Source organism: Danio rerio, chromosome 8 (assembly GCF_052040795.2).
Source record: "Danio rerio strain M-AB ecotype USA chromosome 8, GRCz13ab, whole genome shotgun sequence".
Classification (NCBI taxonomy): Eukaryota; Metazoa; Chordata; class Actinopteri; order Cypriniformes; family Danionidae; genus Danio; species Danio rerio.
In genome coordinates, this window is record NC_141028.1 from 13,427,146 (window position 1) to 13,447,067 (window position 19,922).

The window sequence follows — 19,922 nt, forward strand, 5'->3', positions numbered from 1 at the left end:
GACATTTAAGACATGTAAAAGGAGTACAGTCCTAAATATGCACTTTTAGAGAACAGCAAGCTTATAAAATAATAATTACAGATTATGATTTGATGTGGATTCTGATCAACATTTGAGATATGTAATACAGTATACAATGCTTAAGGCTACTTATGCTTAACATTAGCATAATAAGTACATAATAAGTTATGCTTATGATACCAGATAAGAGACAAATTGAAAAACGGATCACTGTTTGCAATCGTGTATTTATTTGGCCTTGTATTTCACCTCTCTCTTCCCTGTTCCATTGTTGATATCAGACTTCTGTATCAACACAATGTTTGGATATATAAACTCCAGATTACTCATTTAATGCATGCATTTCTGAGTTCCTTTTGTTGTTTTGACTGAAAGATAACAGTATATATTGTAAGATAAAAGTATAGTAAGTTTGTTCAGACTTTCCCAGATTGCATGTTTTTCTAGATAGGGAACAGAAATGCTTATAACAGAATAAGCATAGAAGTTTAGATAAGAATCCCTTAATATTTTTGAACTAAAAATCCTTAATGCACTCTGAAAAATTGTTTGGGTTTTGTAAATAGGAACAAACCCAATGTTGGATAAATTTTTTCGGTTTAATTTAATTTAAACGTTTTAAAAGTTTGGCCATATTTGCCACAACCCAGCATTTTTTAGAACGTGGATAGTAGACATGATGGCAAATCACAGGTAGTAGTGACCAAACAAGTATGTGTTTTCCATCTTTTGTCTGAACATTGTTTATTCGAGGTGCACTACTGACACAAATGATCAAAGAGTTGGTTGTTTGGGTTTTCAAAAACTATTTTGTGTAGCTGTCCTTTCATTTAAACAGTCTCCAAAGCTGTTCATAACAAAAATGCTAAATAAATAAAGATATTTGCTGCGTTTTAGCTATTAGCTTAATTTGCAAGTGTTTCCCCAAATTATAGTAAGCTGAAATGAGTATTCCAAAGTTAAGTTCATTGCACATTAAGTTCGAAACTTTTAAATTTTTTAATTTTTTAATAAAAAATAAATTAATTAAACCTCACGTTGTCAATCACATTTATATATTTTTTCAGAATCAATATATTTCAATAGACACAATATTTCTTAGCTGTTTTTTCTTTTATTGAACAATTTTTGTATTGTTTTTTGCTAAAGTTTTTTTTTTTCCTTCACTGATTTGGATTCAATAATATGCATCAGAAATATCTGTATGATAATAAATACAAACAAAAAAAAACATACAAATATTTAAGACTCACTGTGCAAAGACCTTTACACGGATTGTCTCCTATTTCCAGTGGCAATTTGATGTGAAAATCTGTGTACTCTAACCTATAATATTTCCCACAATACATTGAGTGTAAGATGCGAATTCAGTTAGAACTATAACCACTAATAAAAAAAAGTTCTGTGAGTTTTCTGCCACACACAAAAGTTTGTATATTTCCTTCACAAAAAAAGTACATGCTTTTGGGATGTAGCATAAGTAGGTGACATCAATAGTCTCTCAGTAGAAAGTGTTGAATCACCTTTACAAGTCATAATGTTCAAATATTTTGCCTGCTGCCAATGTTTTGCTTGCATAATTCCCACCTGCCCGCTTCTCTGAAACACTGGTACTGGCACACCCATTTCGGACACAGAATAGACACAGACCAATCAAAACAGACTCGGCCAGCTAGCCAATCAGAACAGAGTTGGCTTATTTAAGGGAGGGGCTTACAGACTTTAAAGTTGACGTAAAATCAAACGTTTTGTTTTGTTATAATGTGTTGATATAATTTAGCTGAACAATGAATCCGTACATGTTAATCCACTGAAAAAAAAAGCTATTTGTTTTGGTAACCTTCAATTGAAATCTGACCATTTGCATTTGAAGTGGCGGTCCTTCTCTGGTGACGTCAGTTTGATAGCTTCATCCAAAATATTTCTAGCCAAGCCTCTCTTACTGTTAGTTTTCTATGAGGGAATGATGGGCAAAAAGGAAGCCCTGCCCCCTACTCAGCATTCAGTTTCAGTTGGAAATAAAAACAAAAATATTTAAAAATGTCCAGCAAACGTGGATTTTAAGCCCTAAATTGATTCAAACGAATGGTAATTTTCAGAGTTTTATGATTTTAGATGTAATTAAAACTCTTGTAGAGGGCTTCAACAATATTAGGGCACTTTAAAAATACAATATAATCTGTTTTTTAAATGTCTGCTTTATTGTAATACATTTATCATATGTTGATGCTGGAGATTTGTTTCGTGAAATAATTTTCCTTCATTTTCCCCACGCTGGAGATATTTTATAACGCTGCGCAGGCCTGATAGTGAAACATGGCTAATCTTTCAGATGCTATTTCATTCTCTTCAGCTGTTATCAGGGTGGGACGGCAGGATATCATATGGCTCATATCTTCCATCTTCAAGGATTTTGAAATGCGGGTGGAAGTAAATTTCAGTAGAGTAAGCATCTGCATGTTGAGTTGATCAAGACGGTTCAGCTAAATGCATTTCTATTTCACATTTGCATTCGGCGCTGGTGGAAAATACAGTCACTGTAGGCATTATGTGAGTGTGTGTTTCTGTGTGTGTTTCTGTGTGTGTCTGTGGTTCTGTGTGTCTCTGTGTGAGTGTGTGTGTGTGTGTGTGTGTTTGCAGAGTAGAGAAGTTGAATTGAGACATGATTTACACTCTGCCATAAAAATGCAGCACGTACTGTTTATTGGCTCTTGCGCACCATTGTGTGCTACTTTTCATGTCGACTAGATGATGTGATAGCCGGCGTTCAGCCATTTCCTCATTTTCATTGTTCATTGTATTCAAGAAGCAGTGACTGTACTGTCGTTTAACATGCTTGAATATGGCGAATTGTAAAACTCGAGGCTTGCTGTTGTGAAATCAGTACTGTGTTTATGCTCAGATAGATTTGTGGGAAATTAAATGTCGGTTCAGATGAATGCAGTTAATACTGTTTAAATAACGATAATAATAGTAAAAGAGTGCATTTAATATGGTGACACATGGTGGCTCAGTGGTTAGCATTGTCGCCTCACGGCAAGAAGGCCGCTAATTCAAGCCCCGGCTGGGTCAGTTGCAGTTTCTGTGTGGAGTTTGCATGTTCTCCCCTTGCCGGTGCGGGTCTCCGCCGGTTGCTCCGGTTTCCCCCACAGTCCAAAGACATGCGCTATAGATTATTTGAATAAACTAAATTGGCCGTAGTGTATAAATGAGTCTATGGATGTTTCCCAGTGCTGGATTGCAGCTGGAAGGGCATCCACAGTGTAAAACATATGCTGGATAAGTTGGCGGTTCATTCCGTTGAGGCGACCCCTGATAAATAAAGGGACAAGCTTAAGGAAAATGAATGAATGAAAGAATGCATTTCATATCTATAGTGCAACATATTTCTATTTAAAAGACACTTAGAGTACAGTTGGGTGGCACTTGATGGTGTCTGGCAGAGTTTGAGTTGAACTTTAGAAAATGGAAAAATTATTATATATATTTAATATTAGAATTTAAATTATTGAATAATATTATATAAATATATAATAATAATGATCATTATTTAAATGATTATTTAATTTAGTTTTGAAAAATAAGAAAAAAATAAGATAAATACATTCTCTCTTTAAAAAATTATAAATTACTTATTAAAATAAATACATTATACAATTTATGAACAAACAAATGAATGAATATTGAAGAAAGACAAAAAGAAATAAGAAAGAAGATGTAATGTAAATATCATAATTAAAATAATTGAATAATATTGTATAAAATTACAATAATAAATATTCAAAATATTTCATTCAGTTTAAAAAAAAGAAGAATTTTATTTTCTAAGAGTAAAAAATAAAAATTATTTCTTTAAAAAAAAATATTTATATATATATATATATATATATATATATATATATATATATATATATATATATATATATATTTATATATATATATACAGTATATTTATATATATATATACAGTATATATATATATATATATATATATATATATATATATATATATATATATATATATATATATATATATATATATATATATATATATATATATATTAATTAATAAGCATGAAAGAAAGAACTAAGAAAAACTGGACAAAATGAAAAATATAATATAATATATATAAAATAAATGTGTATAAAATGCAATAATAATCATTATTATTCAAAGTATTAATTAATTCAGTTTTGAAAAGTAGTATTTTATGTTTTAAATTGTAAAATGAAAGATAAAATTCTAAACTAAAAGATGTTTACATTATTTATTAAATAAATATATATGAGAGAAAGAAAGGGATAAGAAAATTAAATAGTTTATTATAATTAAAATAATTGTAGATTATTACATAAAATTGCTATCATAATTATCCTTATTCAAATTATTATTTAATAAAATTTTAAAAATAAGTAATTTATTTTCTAAGAATAAAAAAGATGTATACATTATTTCTTAATAATAATTATATATATATATATATATATATATATATATATATATATATATATATATATATATATATATATATATATATATATATATATATATATATATATATATATGCACATGTAAGAGAGAAAGAGAGAGAGAGAGAGGTATTAGGGGATTAGGGGTCTTCCAGAAGTAAAAGGGTAAAGTGTGTGAAGCTGAGCTCCTGGCAGTGCTGTTTTGGCTTGTATTGATGAACACACACACACACACAGCTGTCTTTGCTCTGTGGTTTGTCCTCCTCTCATCAGAGACGGGCTGTAATTTCATCCCCTCCCAACAGATGGAAACACGCCTCTCTCCCCCACAGTCTGGAAAACACCAGCACTCCTACACACAGCTTAATAATCCACAAATAATCTGACCCATAACCCATCACAAGCACAAAAAAAGATTCAGCTTCAACTTATTGAGAGTAGAGGGATACTGTTTATGATTTTCAATTTTATTTTGAGACACTGTAGGCAAAACAGTGCTGTCGTTGTTGATGTTGTTGTTTTGATGCACCTGCCAGTTTTGAGATTAAATCCAAAGTATATTTAACACAGATGCTTTTATCATATAGCAGATTTTTGAGTACCCATAAAAAGTAGTCAAAATCTGCAGCTGAATTTAAATTAATTGTATCAAGATGAATTGTATGTAAACCAGATGAAAAAAATCCTAAAAATGAGTAACAATAAACATATTTTAGGGTATGTAACAGCTGCTTTTTGATTCAAAACATAATATTTCAACTTTTTCATTTCAATGCGTCATATATCGACAACACATTACCAAAATAATCCTGATTTTAAAAGTTTGCAGGCCCCAAAAATTTGGTTTAGTTAATACCAGTGTCACATAAATACCTCTTAATAAAAAAACAGGTTAAATTTTGTCATATGATTTGTTTGGATGGATTAAAAAAAAAAAACATTATTTTCATAATTAACCCTAATTTAAAAGGGCCTCTTATGCAAAAATCACTTCTGTTTATGGTTTAAACAGTTGCTTGGAATCTGCAAATATAAATGGTAAAGATTCTCATCGTAAAAATGGTAAAAATTAATTAATAAAATTTTTTTAAAGAAAGTTTATGTTGAAAAAAAGCGTATGATTAGCAACTAGAGCTTGCTTGTTTTGACACAATATTCAAAATATATTGCTCATAATTAACTAAAATGTGTATTTTCTAATTATTAAATTATTATTATTTTTATTATTTATTATTAATTATTTATTACATTTATTAAATTATTAAAAAAAAAAGTGTGATAAGGCAAATAAAAATATTTCCATTTGGGCCATTTGAAAAACCTTAGCGTTTTGCCCTGTATGAGTCTAAAATTTCATTCATAATGGTTTTAGGAAAGTCTTAAATTTAGCTTGCTAAAACCTGTGGTAACCTTGTTTAAATGACTGCTTTATTGTAATATATTTATTATATGTAGATGCTGGATTCTAAAATAGAGTTGTTTCTATCACATTTGTTTTGCTGCAAATATTTCTTTTATTTTCCCCACGCTGGAGACATTTTATGACTCTATATTACACACAAATCATTTTTACATGTTAATTTTATATCCTATGATTAGTTTGGATGGATTTTTTAGAATTCTTAAACATTATTTTCATAATTAACCCCAATTTAAAGGGGCCCTATTAGGCAAAAATCAATTTTATTTGTGGTTTAAACAGCTTTGTGGCATCAGTCTGTGAAAATAAGCAGCTTCTAATGGATAAAATTAATTAATTTTATTTTTAAATATTCACATTTGATAAGAACAGCCTGTAGAAACACTTTGATTGACATTCTCCCTTTGTACATGTTATCAGCGAGGGAAAGCCCCTCTTATTAGTGACAATCTCTCCCTCATTAGCATAAACAGCCCTGAGTGAGAAGCAACCGTCCTTCTTCTGAGACACTTCTTTTGACATTTTCAGATTTTCACTAAGATAACATTAGTCCTGTTTTGAATCTATCTGCCACTATGCTGACACACAGGCCTTTTAGCTCCTCCCTCTTTTGAAAAGAGCTCAATCTCATTTGAATTTAAAGCGACATTCACCAAAATGGCACAATTTGGATCAAAGCCTATAAGGGGCAGTTTCAAAGAGTTATAAACAATTATTTGTGGGACATTTTGTTCTGAAACTTTGCAAACATACACTCCAGGGACAACAGATAATTATTTTACAGTACATCTTGTAAAAAGGGACATAATAGGAAGACATAATAGACGTTTATCACTGTTGAACTTTGGATACAGACAAAACAAGTTTGGACGAGGTTAGTTAAATCAAATGTTACAATATCAGATTCTCATTATGGTCTCATTCAGACCCCAATATACCATCAAACATTTCTTTACATATGGGTCAAAGACATTAGCAATTATTTGTGTATTTTACTGTATAGTATTTTGATCTGCAGATGAAGCTGTGGGAGTATTTTCCTCTGTTTACTCTGTTAGCAGTGCACTTTAACCCACCCTGAGCCGTGAGCAGGTGGGCAACAGTGTTTTGAAGGAGTGTGTTTTAGATTGGAGATCAGGCATGGTGTATCGCCCTCCAGAAGAGCTCTGTTAATGCACCAGCAGACCACACAGTAACTCTTCTCTATCTCCCCGGCCGGCCGTCACTGCTTCTCTCCTGCTCTCTCTTCCAGAGCCATTCTGCATTTTCTTGCTCTGCTTTTATGTGGGTTTCACTTGTAAACAATAATTCTCAACTATCTAGGACAAAGTAGAACGCTAGGTGGAGAAATTAAAGGAACGGTTCATCCTCGTGTCATTACAAAAACCCAAGACCTGCTTTCTTTTCTGCAGCATAAATGAATATTAAGTTAATGTTTTTAACCTGAGAATCAGTGCAGTTGATTCGGCGAATCAGTGAATCAGTCATTCTTTTTAGCTGATTATTTCAAAATGAGCAGATTGAGCTGGTTTCCAAAATAAACATACAAACTAGGCTGATGTAATTTCTGTTATTTCACTAATTCTGGTGATTCAATTGCGATGATTTTTAAAAGATGAACCATAGAAAAGACTTTGATGAAATCATGATTAAAGGAGTCAATGACTCAACTGGGTTGAAGTATCCCTGATTCAAGATTAAGTCTGTCTTTTGAGCTGATGTTTATCAAAATGAATAAATTAAGCTAATTTCCAAATCAGACTGCATGATTCATTTGCAAATCAGGCTTTTTGTCAGAGATTTGTTTACAGTGATTCTTGAAAGATGAATCAAAGTGGAGATTTAACCAAATAATTGACTCAACTTGAACCAAATCAATCTGATTCAACATTAAGACTGTCTTTTGAGCTTATGTTTATAAAAATTAACCAATTAAGCTAATTTTCAAATCAAACCTAATGACTCATTTGCAAATCAGGCTTTATTGATAGAGATTTGATTACAGTGATTCTTGAAAGATGAATCAAAGTGGAGATTTAACCAAATTATTGACTCAACTTGAACCTAATTGATCTGATTCAACATTAAGTCTGTATTTTGTGCTGATGTTTATCAAAATGAACTAATAAGCTAATTTTTAAATCAGACCTCATGATTTATTTGCAAATCAGGCTTTATTGACAGATTTGTTTACAGTGATTCTTGAAAGATGAATCAAAGTGGAGATTTAACCAAATTATTGACTCAACTTGAACCTAATTGATCTGATTCAACATTAAGTCTGTATTTTGTGCTGATGTTTATCAAAATGAACTAATAAGCTAATTTCCAAATCAGACTGCATGATTCATTTCCAAATGAGGCTTTAATGACAGAGATTTGTTTACAGTGATTCATGAAAGATAAATCAAAGTGTAGATTTAAACAATTATTTTACTCAGCTTGAACCAAATCAATCTGATTCAAGATTAAGTGATTCTTTTGAGCTGAACTGATTCAGTTAATTTACAAATACGACTTTGTGGTTCAGTCACAAATTAAACTGATCAAGCTCTTAAATGTTTGACTGATTTAGTGATTTGTCTGCAACAAAAAAATTTAATGATTTAATAACTTTATTTTTTTAAAAGTCTTAAATTGGATGTTTCATTAAAGAAAGAAAGTCATGCAGGTTTGGAATGACATGAGGGTGAGTAAATGGTGACTGGATTTTCAATTCGTATTTATTGTTAGCAAACTGTTCCTTTAACTGTCAATGTAGCTTTAACATGTGCTGTGAGCACTATCTAATCTCTGCTTTCCAAGACTCTGTTTTTGCAGTAGATGTCACTTCCTGCCTGTCCTCTTTTTTCCTGTCTTTCTCAGGGTGTTCCTAAAGATTAATCACACCTGTCCGACACACCTTCTGCCTCTGTATAACACCGCTATTAGTCTCTTCATGACAGCTTTATGAAATTCTGGGCATTTGAGTCACACAGGCATTGTAAATCACCACCATTTGGGTCGTGTCTTTGGTCAAAAAGGCATGACAATCCTGTGGTTAAAATCACACAGTGTATATAAACAGAAAGGATTGTTATAACGGGGCAGATCTTGGGCAAAATTAACACCAAGTCGACAGTAACACGGTGGTCTGTTCTTTGTGGTTGTGGGTCCATGTAATTCTGTCTCCTCTGGGCCTCGTCCTTTTTCTGTCCAGAAGAAGAAGGAGAAAGGAAAAGCCTCCATTTCTCATCGTAGTGTTTTGTTTCTTTCAGATATTTCCGAGATGGAGTCATACCATTCCTACTCACCTCAAGATGACCAAAGGTCACGCCAATCTGACCTCTCCTCACACTCATCCAATGATGTGGCACGAGAGAACACCAGGTGAGCACCATGAAAATATTCTGAGGGCTGTCAAATTTAGGAGAAAATGATCAACAATGCTGGCAGTGGCTGGCAACTTCTTTTTTATGGAATGCTGGCAGGGAAAGAATTAAAAGAGAAATAATAATTTTGACTAATGTAGTAAAAATGTCATGACCATTGTAGTTTTAGACTTGTATTCAATAATAAATGGTAAAAAAAAAATGCATTCAAGAATTAAAGTGTTTATTGTCATTCACGGTAAAGTAGCACATTCGCTGTACGATCTTTCTGGATGTACTTTATCCTGCTTATTACAGGGCTACTTGACACAAAACATAAAAATTAAACACAATACATAGTTCTGAGTTGTAGTAATTTATTAGTTCTTTAATTAAACGCAATGCTGACAAACAAAAACAGCTGAAAGAAGCTGATGGAGCATACCATAATCTGTGCTTTACTCAGTCACAAGATGGCGCCAAACAGTCAAAAAAGTAAATCTGACAGCAATGAAACCGGTTGAATGAAGAATATGTACTAACCAACATGTTTTTCATTCACAAGAAGGCACCAAACAGTCAAAAACAGTGGCCTGAGTTCCCAAATGAGCCTGTGTTATTCAGTAGTTGTTATCTGGGAATAACATACTGTACCTTGGAATGTTGCGACTGAAAAATCAGAATTGAGTATGCTAGACAGCCATGTAATAACATGCTATAACACTGGCATCTGATATAACGTGATGAAGTATGAATGCGAATATGTAATTTGCAACACTTTTGAAGTACACACCTGGAGAGTGCTTGAAAAGTGCTGGATTAGAAAAAAAAACAAAAAAAAAACAGAATCTCTTTGACTGGTTGGCTACTATTAGCACTTTTAAGGAAAAATTTATTTAATTTTTTCACATTAAGTCTGCATACTTAAAATAGAGGCAAAATATAAGGCTGTCCTGGGAAAATCTTAACTGTTAGTATGTTTTAAATATTGTGAGAACTTGAATTTTGTTATTTAGAAGCTGTCGCGTCATAACTGACATTTATCTGTTGTATTTTCAGGGAGGATCCTCAAAGCAGACTGACAAAATCCCCTGTCACTTCTTCTCCATACAAAACTGTAGAGGAGCCACATCCAGCTCAGGAGGAGAGAGTAGAACCACAGGAAGAAGAGCCACCACCACCTCCACCACCACCACGTATGAACGTCATTTTGTAAATTCTTCATAGCTGATTGTAAAAACTGTAATGACTGTGTAGTTATTAGACGTGTTATGGTTTGATATCCTTTGGCAGAGAATTGGGAATGCTATATAAACACGGCAGGGCTGACTAAATGAAACCAGAGAGTTACAAACTAAGTAATGAAGTCTCCTTTAGCCTATTTTAAGATAGCTATAAAAAACTATTAAACTTTAAGATGACCAAACAGTCAAACCATATACTGAAAACAAAAGATTGACATTGACTTCAGAGATTTACCTCAGTGTGTTATTTACTATCAAAAGTTTATGTCGGATCCCTTAATGTGAAGCTAAATCTGTCATCAGAGAGAAATGATCCCAATGTCACAAAAACAAGCGTATTTATATATTTGCTTATATTTTATGTTTTTTAAATTCATTTTATTTATAAAAAATACACTTTTTTGCCATGATTATAACAAGTATTCACTATTGTTCAAAAGTTTGCCATTTGATGTCTTTTATGCTCACCAACATGCATTTATTTGATCAGAAACGTTGCAATAAAATATTGAAAGATATTGTATTATGTTTTAAAAGTATTTTTTTTAAGTTAACATACTGTAGGGCTGCACAATTAAGTGAAAATATCTTATTGTGATTTATCTGATCTGATGTATTATTATCATCAATGTTGGTTGAAAACTATACATTGTAAAAATATTAATATTTTAATACATATTCTATGATTTATTGATTTAACAAAAAGGTCAAAAGAACATGATTTATTACAAATAATGTTTCATCATGCAAGTGTGTTTGTTTCTTTTTTGATCAATGTAATGTAGCATTTCTGAATAAAAGTGACACACACAAATGTTAATGACTACAAACCTTATGATCAGTATTTATAGTGAAGATCAGTTTTTTACAGTAGGATTAAAACAAGGCTCAGTTGTTAGTTTCATAATGAATCTGATGCTAAATCACTTATTTTTATTTATTGTGCAGCAGCAATAAAGATGACACCCAAGATCCTCCTCAGACCGAGCCCAGAGGATGAGGCCATTTACGGGTGAGTGGATGCTGTGAATAACCTGCAGCTTCAGTCCTCTTCACACATGATCTTATCCACTGAACTAAGATCTTATTCACTAACTAAACCTCAGGACTCACTGTTGGCTGAGCTGACATCTGGAGACAGGGCTGGAGTTCAGTCGGCAGTCAGCACACACAAAATCTTCCCTTTATTATGCGAAGAAACTTATATGCTAACTTTGTTAACATTGATTACAATATCATTTTAATTATTTTATCATTATTATTATACATTTCATAAAAGTCATAGAATTTTAGTTTGCAGGGTTTTTTCCAATGAGTATTTCAATGGCTGTCTTTACAATTGAATAAAACACTTAAATATTTCATGTGTAAATAAAATTCACACATCTGTAATTATAAAAACTTAAGGAAAATGGAACTTACTCATCATTTTACTAGGGTACAATTCTAAAATCTGCGATTAGAACAGACACAGATATGACATTTACTTTGTTTGTATATGACGAAAATTAACGCTTAAAAGTAGCCTCAAATTCTACATACAAACCAGCGCAGAGTCATTAACGACACATCGCCACTTCCTCATGGGTATGTTTACTAACAAATACTGGCCTAGTATATGTAATACAATGCTTTGGGCTATTTTTGCTTATGTGTAAACATGGATCGCAAGGGAAAAACTTTTTCGTATTTGTCTACATAACTGTTGTGTATAAGTAGCTTCAAGTTCTGCATACAAACCAACATAGTCTCTACAGACACATCATCACTTCCTCATTAGTACTATTTACTTTATACTGGCCTAGCAGACGTAATTCAGCATTTTTGGAAATTTTTCTGATCTGTAAATGTGGATCACAAGGGAAAACCTTTTCCGTTTTTGGCTACATAATTGTAGTGTAAAAGTAGCCTCAAATTCTACATACAAACCAGCGCCGAGTCACTACCAACCCATCGTCACTACCAACCTATCGTCACTCCTCATAGGTAGTGTTTACTAACAAGACGAAATCTCCAAATACTGGCCTAGTAAAAGTAATACAATGCTTTGGGCTATTTTTGCTTATGTGTAAACATGGATCGCAAGGGTAAAACGTTTTCGTTTTTGGTTATATAACTGTAATCTAAAAGTAGCTTCAAATTCTACATAGTATATGTAATACAGCATCTTGGCAGTTTTTCCTAATGTGTGAACATGGATCGCAGGGGTAAAGCGCTTTCGTTTTTGGTTACACAATTATCATGTAAAAGTAGCTTCAATTTTAACATAGAAATCACCGCGGGGTCACTACCAACACATCATCACTTCTTCTCGGTTACTGTTTACTAACAAGAAGACAGCTCCAAATACTGGCCTAGCATACGTAATACAGCCTTTTTGGCGGTGTTTTCTAATGTGTAAACATGGATAGCAGGGGGAAAGCGCTTTAATTTTTGGTCATATAATTGTTGTGTAAAAGTAGCTTCAAATTCTACATACAAACGAGTGTAGAGTCACTACCGACACTTCGTCTCTACCTCATGAGTACTATTTACTTTATACTGGCCTAGCATACGTAATTCAGCATTTTTAGACCTTTTTCTGGTGTGTAAATGTGGATCGCAAGAAAAAAACATTTCTGTTTTTGGCTAAATCATTGTAGTGTAAAAGTAGTCTCAAATTCTACATACAAACCAGCAAAGAGTCACTACCGACACATTGTCACTACCTCACAAATTCTGCATATTGTATGTAATACTAGCATACTGTATGTAATACTGCATTTTGGTGTTTTTTTTCTAATGTGTAAACATGGATTCCGTTTTTGGCTACATAATTGTTGTGTAAAAGTAGCTTCAATTTTAACATAGAAACCACCTTGGGGTCACTACCAACACATCATCACTTCTTCTCGGTTACTGTTTACTAACAAGAAGACAGCTCCAAATACTGTCGTAGCATATGTAATACAGCTTTTTTGGCGGTGTTTTCTAATGTGGAAACATGGATAGCAGGGGAAACCGCTTTCGTTTTTGGTTACATAATTTTCATGTAAAAGTAGCTTCAAATTCTACCTACAAACGAGTGTAGAGTCACTACCGACACATCGTCACTACCTCATGAGTACTATCTACTTTATACTGGCCTAGCATACGTAATTCAGCATTTTTAGACCTTTTTCTGGTGTGTAAATGTGGATCGCAAGAAAAAAAAATTCTGTTTTTGGCTAAATCATTGTAGTGTAAAAGTAGTCTCAAATTCTACATACAAACCAGCACAGAGTCACTACCGATAAATTGTCACTACCTCACAAATTCTGCATATTGTATGTAATACTAGCATACTGTATGTAATACTGCATTTTGTGTTTTTTCTAATGTGTAAACATGGATTCTGTTTTTGGTTACATAACTGTCGTGTAAAAGTAGCTTCTAATTCTACATACAAACCAGCGCAGGGTCACTACCAATCGTCACTTCTTCTCGGTTACTGTTTAGTAACAAGATGACAGCTCCAAATACTGGCGTAGCATATGTAATATATAATTTTTTTATTGTTTTTTTCTAATGTGTAAATGTGGATCGCAGGGGTGAAACGTTTCCATTTTTGACTACATAATTGTAGTGTAAAAGTAGCCTCAAATTCTACAAACCAGTGCAGGGTCACTACCGATCGTCATCGTCACTTCCTCATGGGTACTATTTAGTTACAAGATGACTGCTCAAAATACTGGCCTAGCATACTGTCTGTAATACAGAATTTTTGCTGTTTTTTTGATGTGTAAACATGGATCGCAGAGGAAAATCACTAGCGTTTTTGGCTACATTATTGTAGTGTAAAAGTAGCCTCAAATTCTACATACAAACCAGCGCCAAGTCACTACCAACACATCGTCACTAACAACCCATTGTCACTTCCTCACGAATACTGTTTACTAACAAGACGACAGCTCCTAATACTTACCTTGCCTACCGAGTACAGCATTTTGTCTGTTTTTTTCTGTGTAAACATTGATTACAAGGGGAAAACGTTTCTGTTTTTGTTTAGAATCACTACCAATCCATCATCACTTCCTCACGCGTAGTGTTTGTTGTGTAAACGCATGATTTGAAATGTAAAAAATGTGTTGTATTTACCTCGGATGCTTGTAAACCTATTTAAGCAGATCTTCTAAACAAAAGAAGCAACATTTAAAAGGGCACAATAGGGGTGTGTGAAATTAAATTCTGACATTGTTTGCTCAGCTTCATGTTTTAGAGACGTATTTGTTCAGAGCAAAACAACATGAGGTTGAGTAAATAATGACAGAATTTGAAATTAGGCTGAACTGCGTGTTTGAAGATAAAGTTGAAGCCCAGGAAATGAAACGGAAACAGATGAAGAGAGGCGATGGTCATATCTGCATCACAGCCTCACAGACGGGTGGAAACCTCTGCAATCTCGCTCTGTCTCTCTGTTTTAATCATCCTCTCAGTCGGCTCCTCCATATTCATGAGGGAGAGCCAGTCTGCTGCTGCTCCTTTCTACTGGGAGAGGTTATTTCGGTGTCCTGCTCTTGCTTACAGAGACGCTTGGCTTTAATTAGTGTTAATTTCGTCAGCTATTTTTACACTTGGTCTTTTTCCTCTGTCAGATGCAGTTTTACGCATATTTAGTCATCAGCATTCTGTTTTTTTAGTCAAATTTTAGGCAACTCAATGTCTAAGCACCCAAATCAAAATTTAGGTTAAAGAAAATAAAGATTTGTTTTGTCATGCTGTATAATAGTAAAATTAATAATCACAACTGTTTTGACATTTGAGAATTTATTATCAAAATGGCACATACACCGGGGAAAATAAGTATAAAACACGTCACCTTTTTTTCTCAGAAAATATATTTCTGAAGGTGCCGTTGACATAAAATTTTCCTTAGATGTTGGTAACAACCAAATAAATCCATATATGCAACCAGTGGCGCCTGCAGCCGTACGGCTGTACGCACTGTGCATACCTACCATGAGAAGGCGGGAATTAATGCCGCTTTTTATTTATTTATTTATTTGTGACATAATCTAAATTGTTATTAAACAGTATACACTACAGCTGCCTGCTTTTCCACTATCGTGCCAAATCATTCTGAGAACACTTGGGTATGGTTACGGTTGTTTCTCCACTGAGGACTCCGGGAGAGAACTTAACCAACAGCTACATGCACTGCCGAAAGACTATTTTTTCTGCTGTGCATCGAATAAAGACACGCTTGACATTATTGATGTTCACAATCCTATAGCTACATACTATATCCATGAAACACGAACTTGCAGACTCTTGCACTTCAGTCAAGCCAGACATCTTGTTTTGTGATTTAATGCCGGCTATACCACCCGAAGGAGGGTTACGGCGTGTTGAGATGTCGGCCGTCACCGGAGAAAGTCTAATCTTTAATTACTTTATTGGGGTTGTGTTTGAAAGTTTTAGTGGCACTTTAGCTTTCCAAGGTACTGTTGTATGAGTTAAATTATAGCCTATATATGCACCAATAAACAGGTCAAATTAATGAATAAATAAAATAAATATGGATTCTTAAATGTCGGTATAGTTTTTACTCAAAACTAATAAAATGTTTTCTAAAAATAAAATGAGCAATTTTCACAGTTTTTTTATGATTCAGTTAAATATCATTTTGATCTCAGTGATCTTTAATACATACTGGGTAGCTACGCAAAATATTTTCTAAAATGTCAAGCAGGATTTTGTCTATAGCTTTAATTATGAAGACAATAAAATATTAAAACTAACAAAAATAAAATAATAAACAAAAAAAGATAAAAAGAGCAGAATTTTGCAAAATTCAAAAAAAAATATTTGTTTTTATTTTACTTGATGCATTCGTTATTTAATGTTTGAATACTGGAATAACAGCCATCGGAAGGGGGCGGGGCGTTGCTGGATTTGTGCGTACCTTGGAATGAAATCCTGCAGGCGCCCCTGTATGCAACCCAGGCTCATTCTGCAAACGTAGTCCCGTGGACGTTTCTAGAGACCGCAAAATACGTCCCAGAAGGGCCACTGTGTGTGCTTTTTTTGTATCTCAAATGTCTCTCGCGAGTGCTGTTCGTGCTTGTGCTGCTCTCATGTAAATACACCAGAGGCCACTGTCGAACGACTGTTTGTCTGACTGACTGACTGAATGATTGACTGTGCGACCGGCCAATCGATTAACCCACCCTCCTCCTTCCCTAAACCCAACAAATTTTACCAATTGACCCGCCCACCCGCTTACTTCCCTAAACCCAACCAACAATTTACAAAAGCCGTCCAGAAAAAGAAAAGCCGTCGACTGATTTTTACCATGTTTTAGAATTTTACCACATTCTCACCCTGTTATGAACTTGTTCACTTTATTTTTTGGATTTTGTTTTTGTCCTACCGGATTTCTGGAACCCGGACATCGTCAACAAGCTAACTGGACAAACTGGTTGCAGTGGGAAAGCCCTCCACACAGAGATAAGCGCGAAAAGGAATGGCGTCATACCGCCCTGTAGCGAATTACAAAACAAAAATTAATTAATTAAATAATACATCTGTACAGAATACACAGATACTTTGATAACCCAATATTACAAAAAATGAATCCCTAGGTATTTATACAAAATACTTAATTATGTTTGTATTGCATTTGAAAGGCCTTAAGATTTAGATTGACAGTTACTGACATGCTCAGAAAAAAACATTCTAAATGGATCCTATGTTTCAGAAAAAACCCTAGCTTCGCCATTTATTGTAAACCTATTTTTTTCCAAATGGATGAAGCTCATTGCATCTGGCAACCAGTTGTCAAAACTCGGGGGGAAATCTTTGTGTCCATAATAACAGAAAACAAACGGTGTCAAACATGCGTGGGCGTTTGCAGTACAGCTGGATAACTTTGCTATATTCGGGGAAAGTCCAAAAAGTGCAATAAGAGGACACGGTTGGATGTGTATCTTTGTCACAGAAGAGAAACACGTGAAAATTGATAGCCAAAAAGAAGTGATTGATGGACAAAGCCAAAACATATGTATTAGGTCTGCAGGTAGCATTGGTTGATTTGAATTCTTTTTTAAGCTAATATCGCAGGAAAACTGAAAATAGCAAACACCTTTTGCTCTTTTTAAGGCCCAATACTGTGATGGTGAGCTTTCAGAAAGGAGAGAGTGTTGGCCTGAGGTTGGCTGGAGGAAATGATGTGGGAATCTTCATCGCAGGAGTGCAGGAGGGCAGTCCAGCTGAAGAAGAGGGTCTGCGTGTAGGAGATCAGATCATGAAGGTAATAACTTAAATGGTCCCACTTTATATTAAGTGTCCTTAACTACTATGAACTTACATTAAAATATAAATACAGTGTACTTACTGTGTTCATAATATATTTCAGAACAATATTGAGGTGGGTTACGGTTTGCGATAAGGACAGGTTTGGTGGTATGGGCAGGTTTAGGGTGGGTTAAGGTGTAAGGGATGCTCAACAGTGTAATTACAGAAATTAATTACAGATGTAATTACATTCAGCTATTTTATCAAGCATAGGTGCAATGTAAAAACATGTATTTAAACAACAATTACATTGTAATGAATGATTAATTTCAGTGTAAGTACATATCAGTTAATGCCACTTAACATAAAGTGGGACCAATTAGATTTTGTGAAAGCATTTTATTTTGATCCATTAAGCTTAAATTAAATGTTTCGTTGTAAAACTAATTTCAATAGACAAACGTGTAACTTCTAAACAAATTTAGTCAGTTCATATAACGTAAGTGACTTTAGTCAGTTTAACTCAATGTCTCTTGTTGATCAAAAAGTATTCTTAACAGTTGACTAGTTATATACATTAGTATTCTTTAAATTAAGCCCATTAAGTTATTGGAATATTTGGGTTCAACTTGCATAATTAAATTTTGTTGAACATTAACAAGAAAAAAAATATGCAATTTAAATAAAAAAATGAGTTTTTTAAAAACAAAGAATTTTCTATTATCCCTCTGTTAAATAATAATTATTTTAATTAATTAATTCATTTATTATTTTATTTGTTTGTTTTTGTTTATGTATTTGCCCATTCATGATTATAAATGTATAGTTGCTATTATATTTTTATTTAAATTAATATTTTTACATTTCTTTATTTTTTTATATATTTTTTTCACAGCCACTGACTCTCCTTTATCTAGTTGACTTATGTTAGTTGCGTTTTTTTGCATTAAATATACAGTTTAAAAAGACATGAAAAACAAAGCAAAGCAATCATAATTATAAATATTTGATTAATAATTTTACATATATATTTTTATATCTCCTAAATTATTTACAACACTTTTTTTTATTAGAATTGCAATTAATATATTTGTTTCATTAAACATTAGAATCCTTTTTTCTTACATTATACAATAATTCAGTTCTATTTAATTTGAACCTGAAGCATTTACAGTTGAAGTCAAAATTATTAGCCCCCTTTGAGTTTTTTTTTCTCTCTTAAATATTTCCCAATTTATGTTTAACAGAGCAAAGGAATTTTCAAATTATGTCTGATAATATTTTTTTCCTCTTGATAAAGTCTTATTTGTTTTATTTCAGCTAAAATAAAAGCAGTTTAAAATATTTTAAACACCATTTTAAGGACAAAATTATTAGCCCCTTTAAGCTATATATATTTTTTGATAGTCTACAGAACAAACCATTACTATACAATAACTTGCCTAATTACCCTAACATGCCTAGTTAACCTAATTAATCTAGTTAAGCCTTTAAATGTCACTTTAAGCTGTATAGAAGTGTCTTGAAAAATATCGAGTCAAATATTTTTTACTGTCATCATGGCAAAGATAAATTAAGTCAGTTATTAGAGATGAGTTTTTAAAACTATTATGTTTATAAATGTGTTGAAAAAAAATCTACTCTCCGTTTAACAGAAATTGGGGGACAAAATAAACAAGGTGGCTAATAATTCTGACTTCAACTGTATGTACTGTAATTAACTGGCTAATTCTTGTAATGTGGTCATCGTAGTTTTCAGAAAGCCCTGGATGAACAAGGGAGCTTTATGTTACCATCATGTGTACCATTTTCATGAATTTGAATTTGATTTGGCTTTTGCCATATTTAACTTATAGCTGTATATAAATGTGTGTGTGTGTGTGTGTGTGTGTGTGTGTGTGTGTGTGTGTGTGTGTGTGTGTGTGTGTGTGTGTGTGTGTGTGCACAGGTGAATAATGTTGACTTTCGGGGAATTGTGCGAGAGGAGGCTGTGCTGTTCCTGCTGGAGATCCCGCGGGGTGAAGTCGTCACCATTTTGGCCCAGAGTAAAACGGAAGGTGAGAGAAGAGAACATGAGCTTCACTCGAACCACACATTAAACACATTAAACTGACACTGGTTTCACCCACTGTTCCTGTGCACTCCAGCGGTCACTGGAGATGG

General features: G+C 33.3%; 1 protein-coding gene across 12 annotated transcripts in view; it reads left to right on the forward strand.

The window, feature by feature from the left end:
- tjp2b (tight junction protein 2b (zona occludens 2)) overlaps window positions 1-19,922 on the forward strand; it is a 197,722-nt gene that overhangs the window by 148,522 nt on the left and 29,278 nt on the right. For all 12 annotated transcript variants that reach the window (XR_015496988.1, XR_015496990.1, XR_015496991.1 and 9 more), the window contains 5 exon segments: window positions 9,169-9,280; window positions 10,321-10,457; window positions 11,454-11,517; window positions 17,625-17,775; window positions 19,708-19,816. Coding sequence is in view for 8 of the 12 variants with exons in the window: in XM_087263115.1 (XP_087119241.1) it covers window positions 9,169-9,280; window positions 10,321-10,457; window positions 11,454-11,517; window positions 17,625-17,775; window positions 19,708-19,816 (573 nt within the window). In the remaining 4 variants the exon portion in view is untranslated.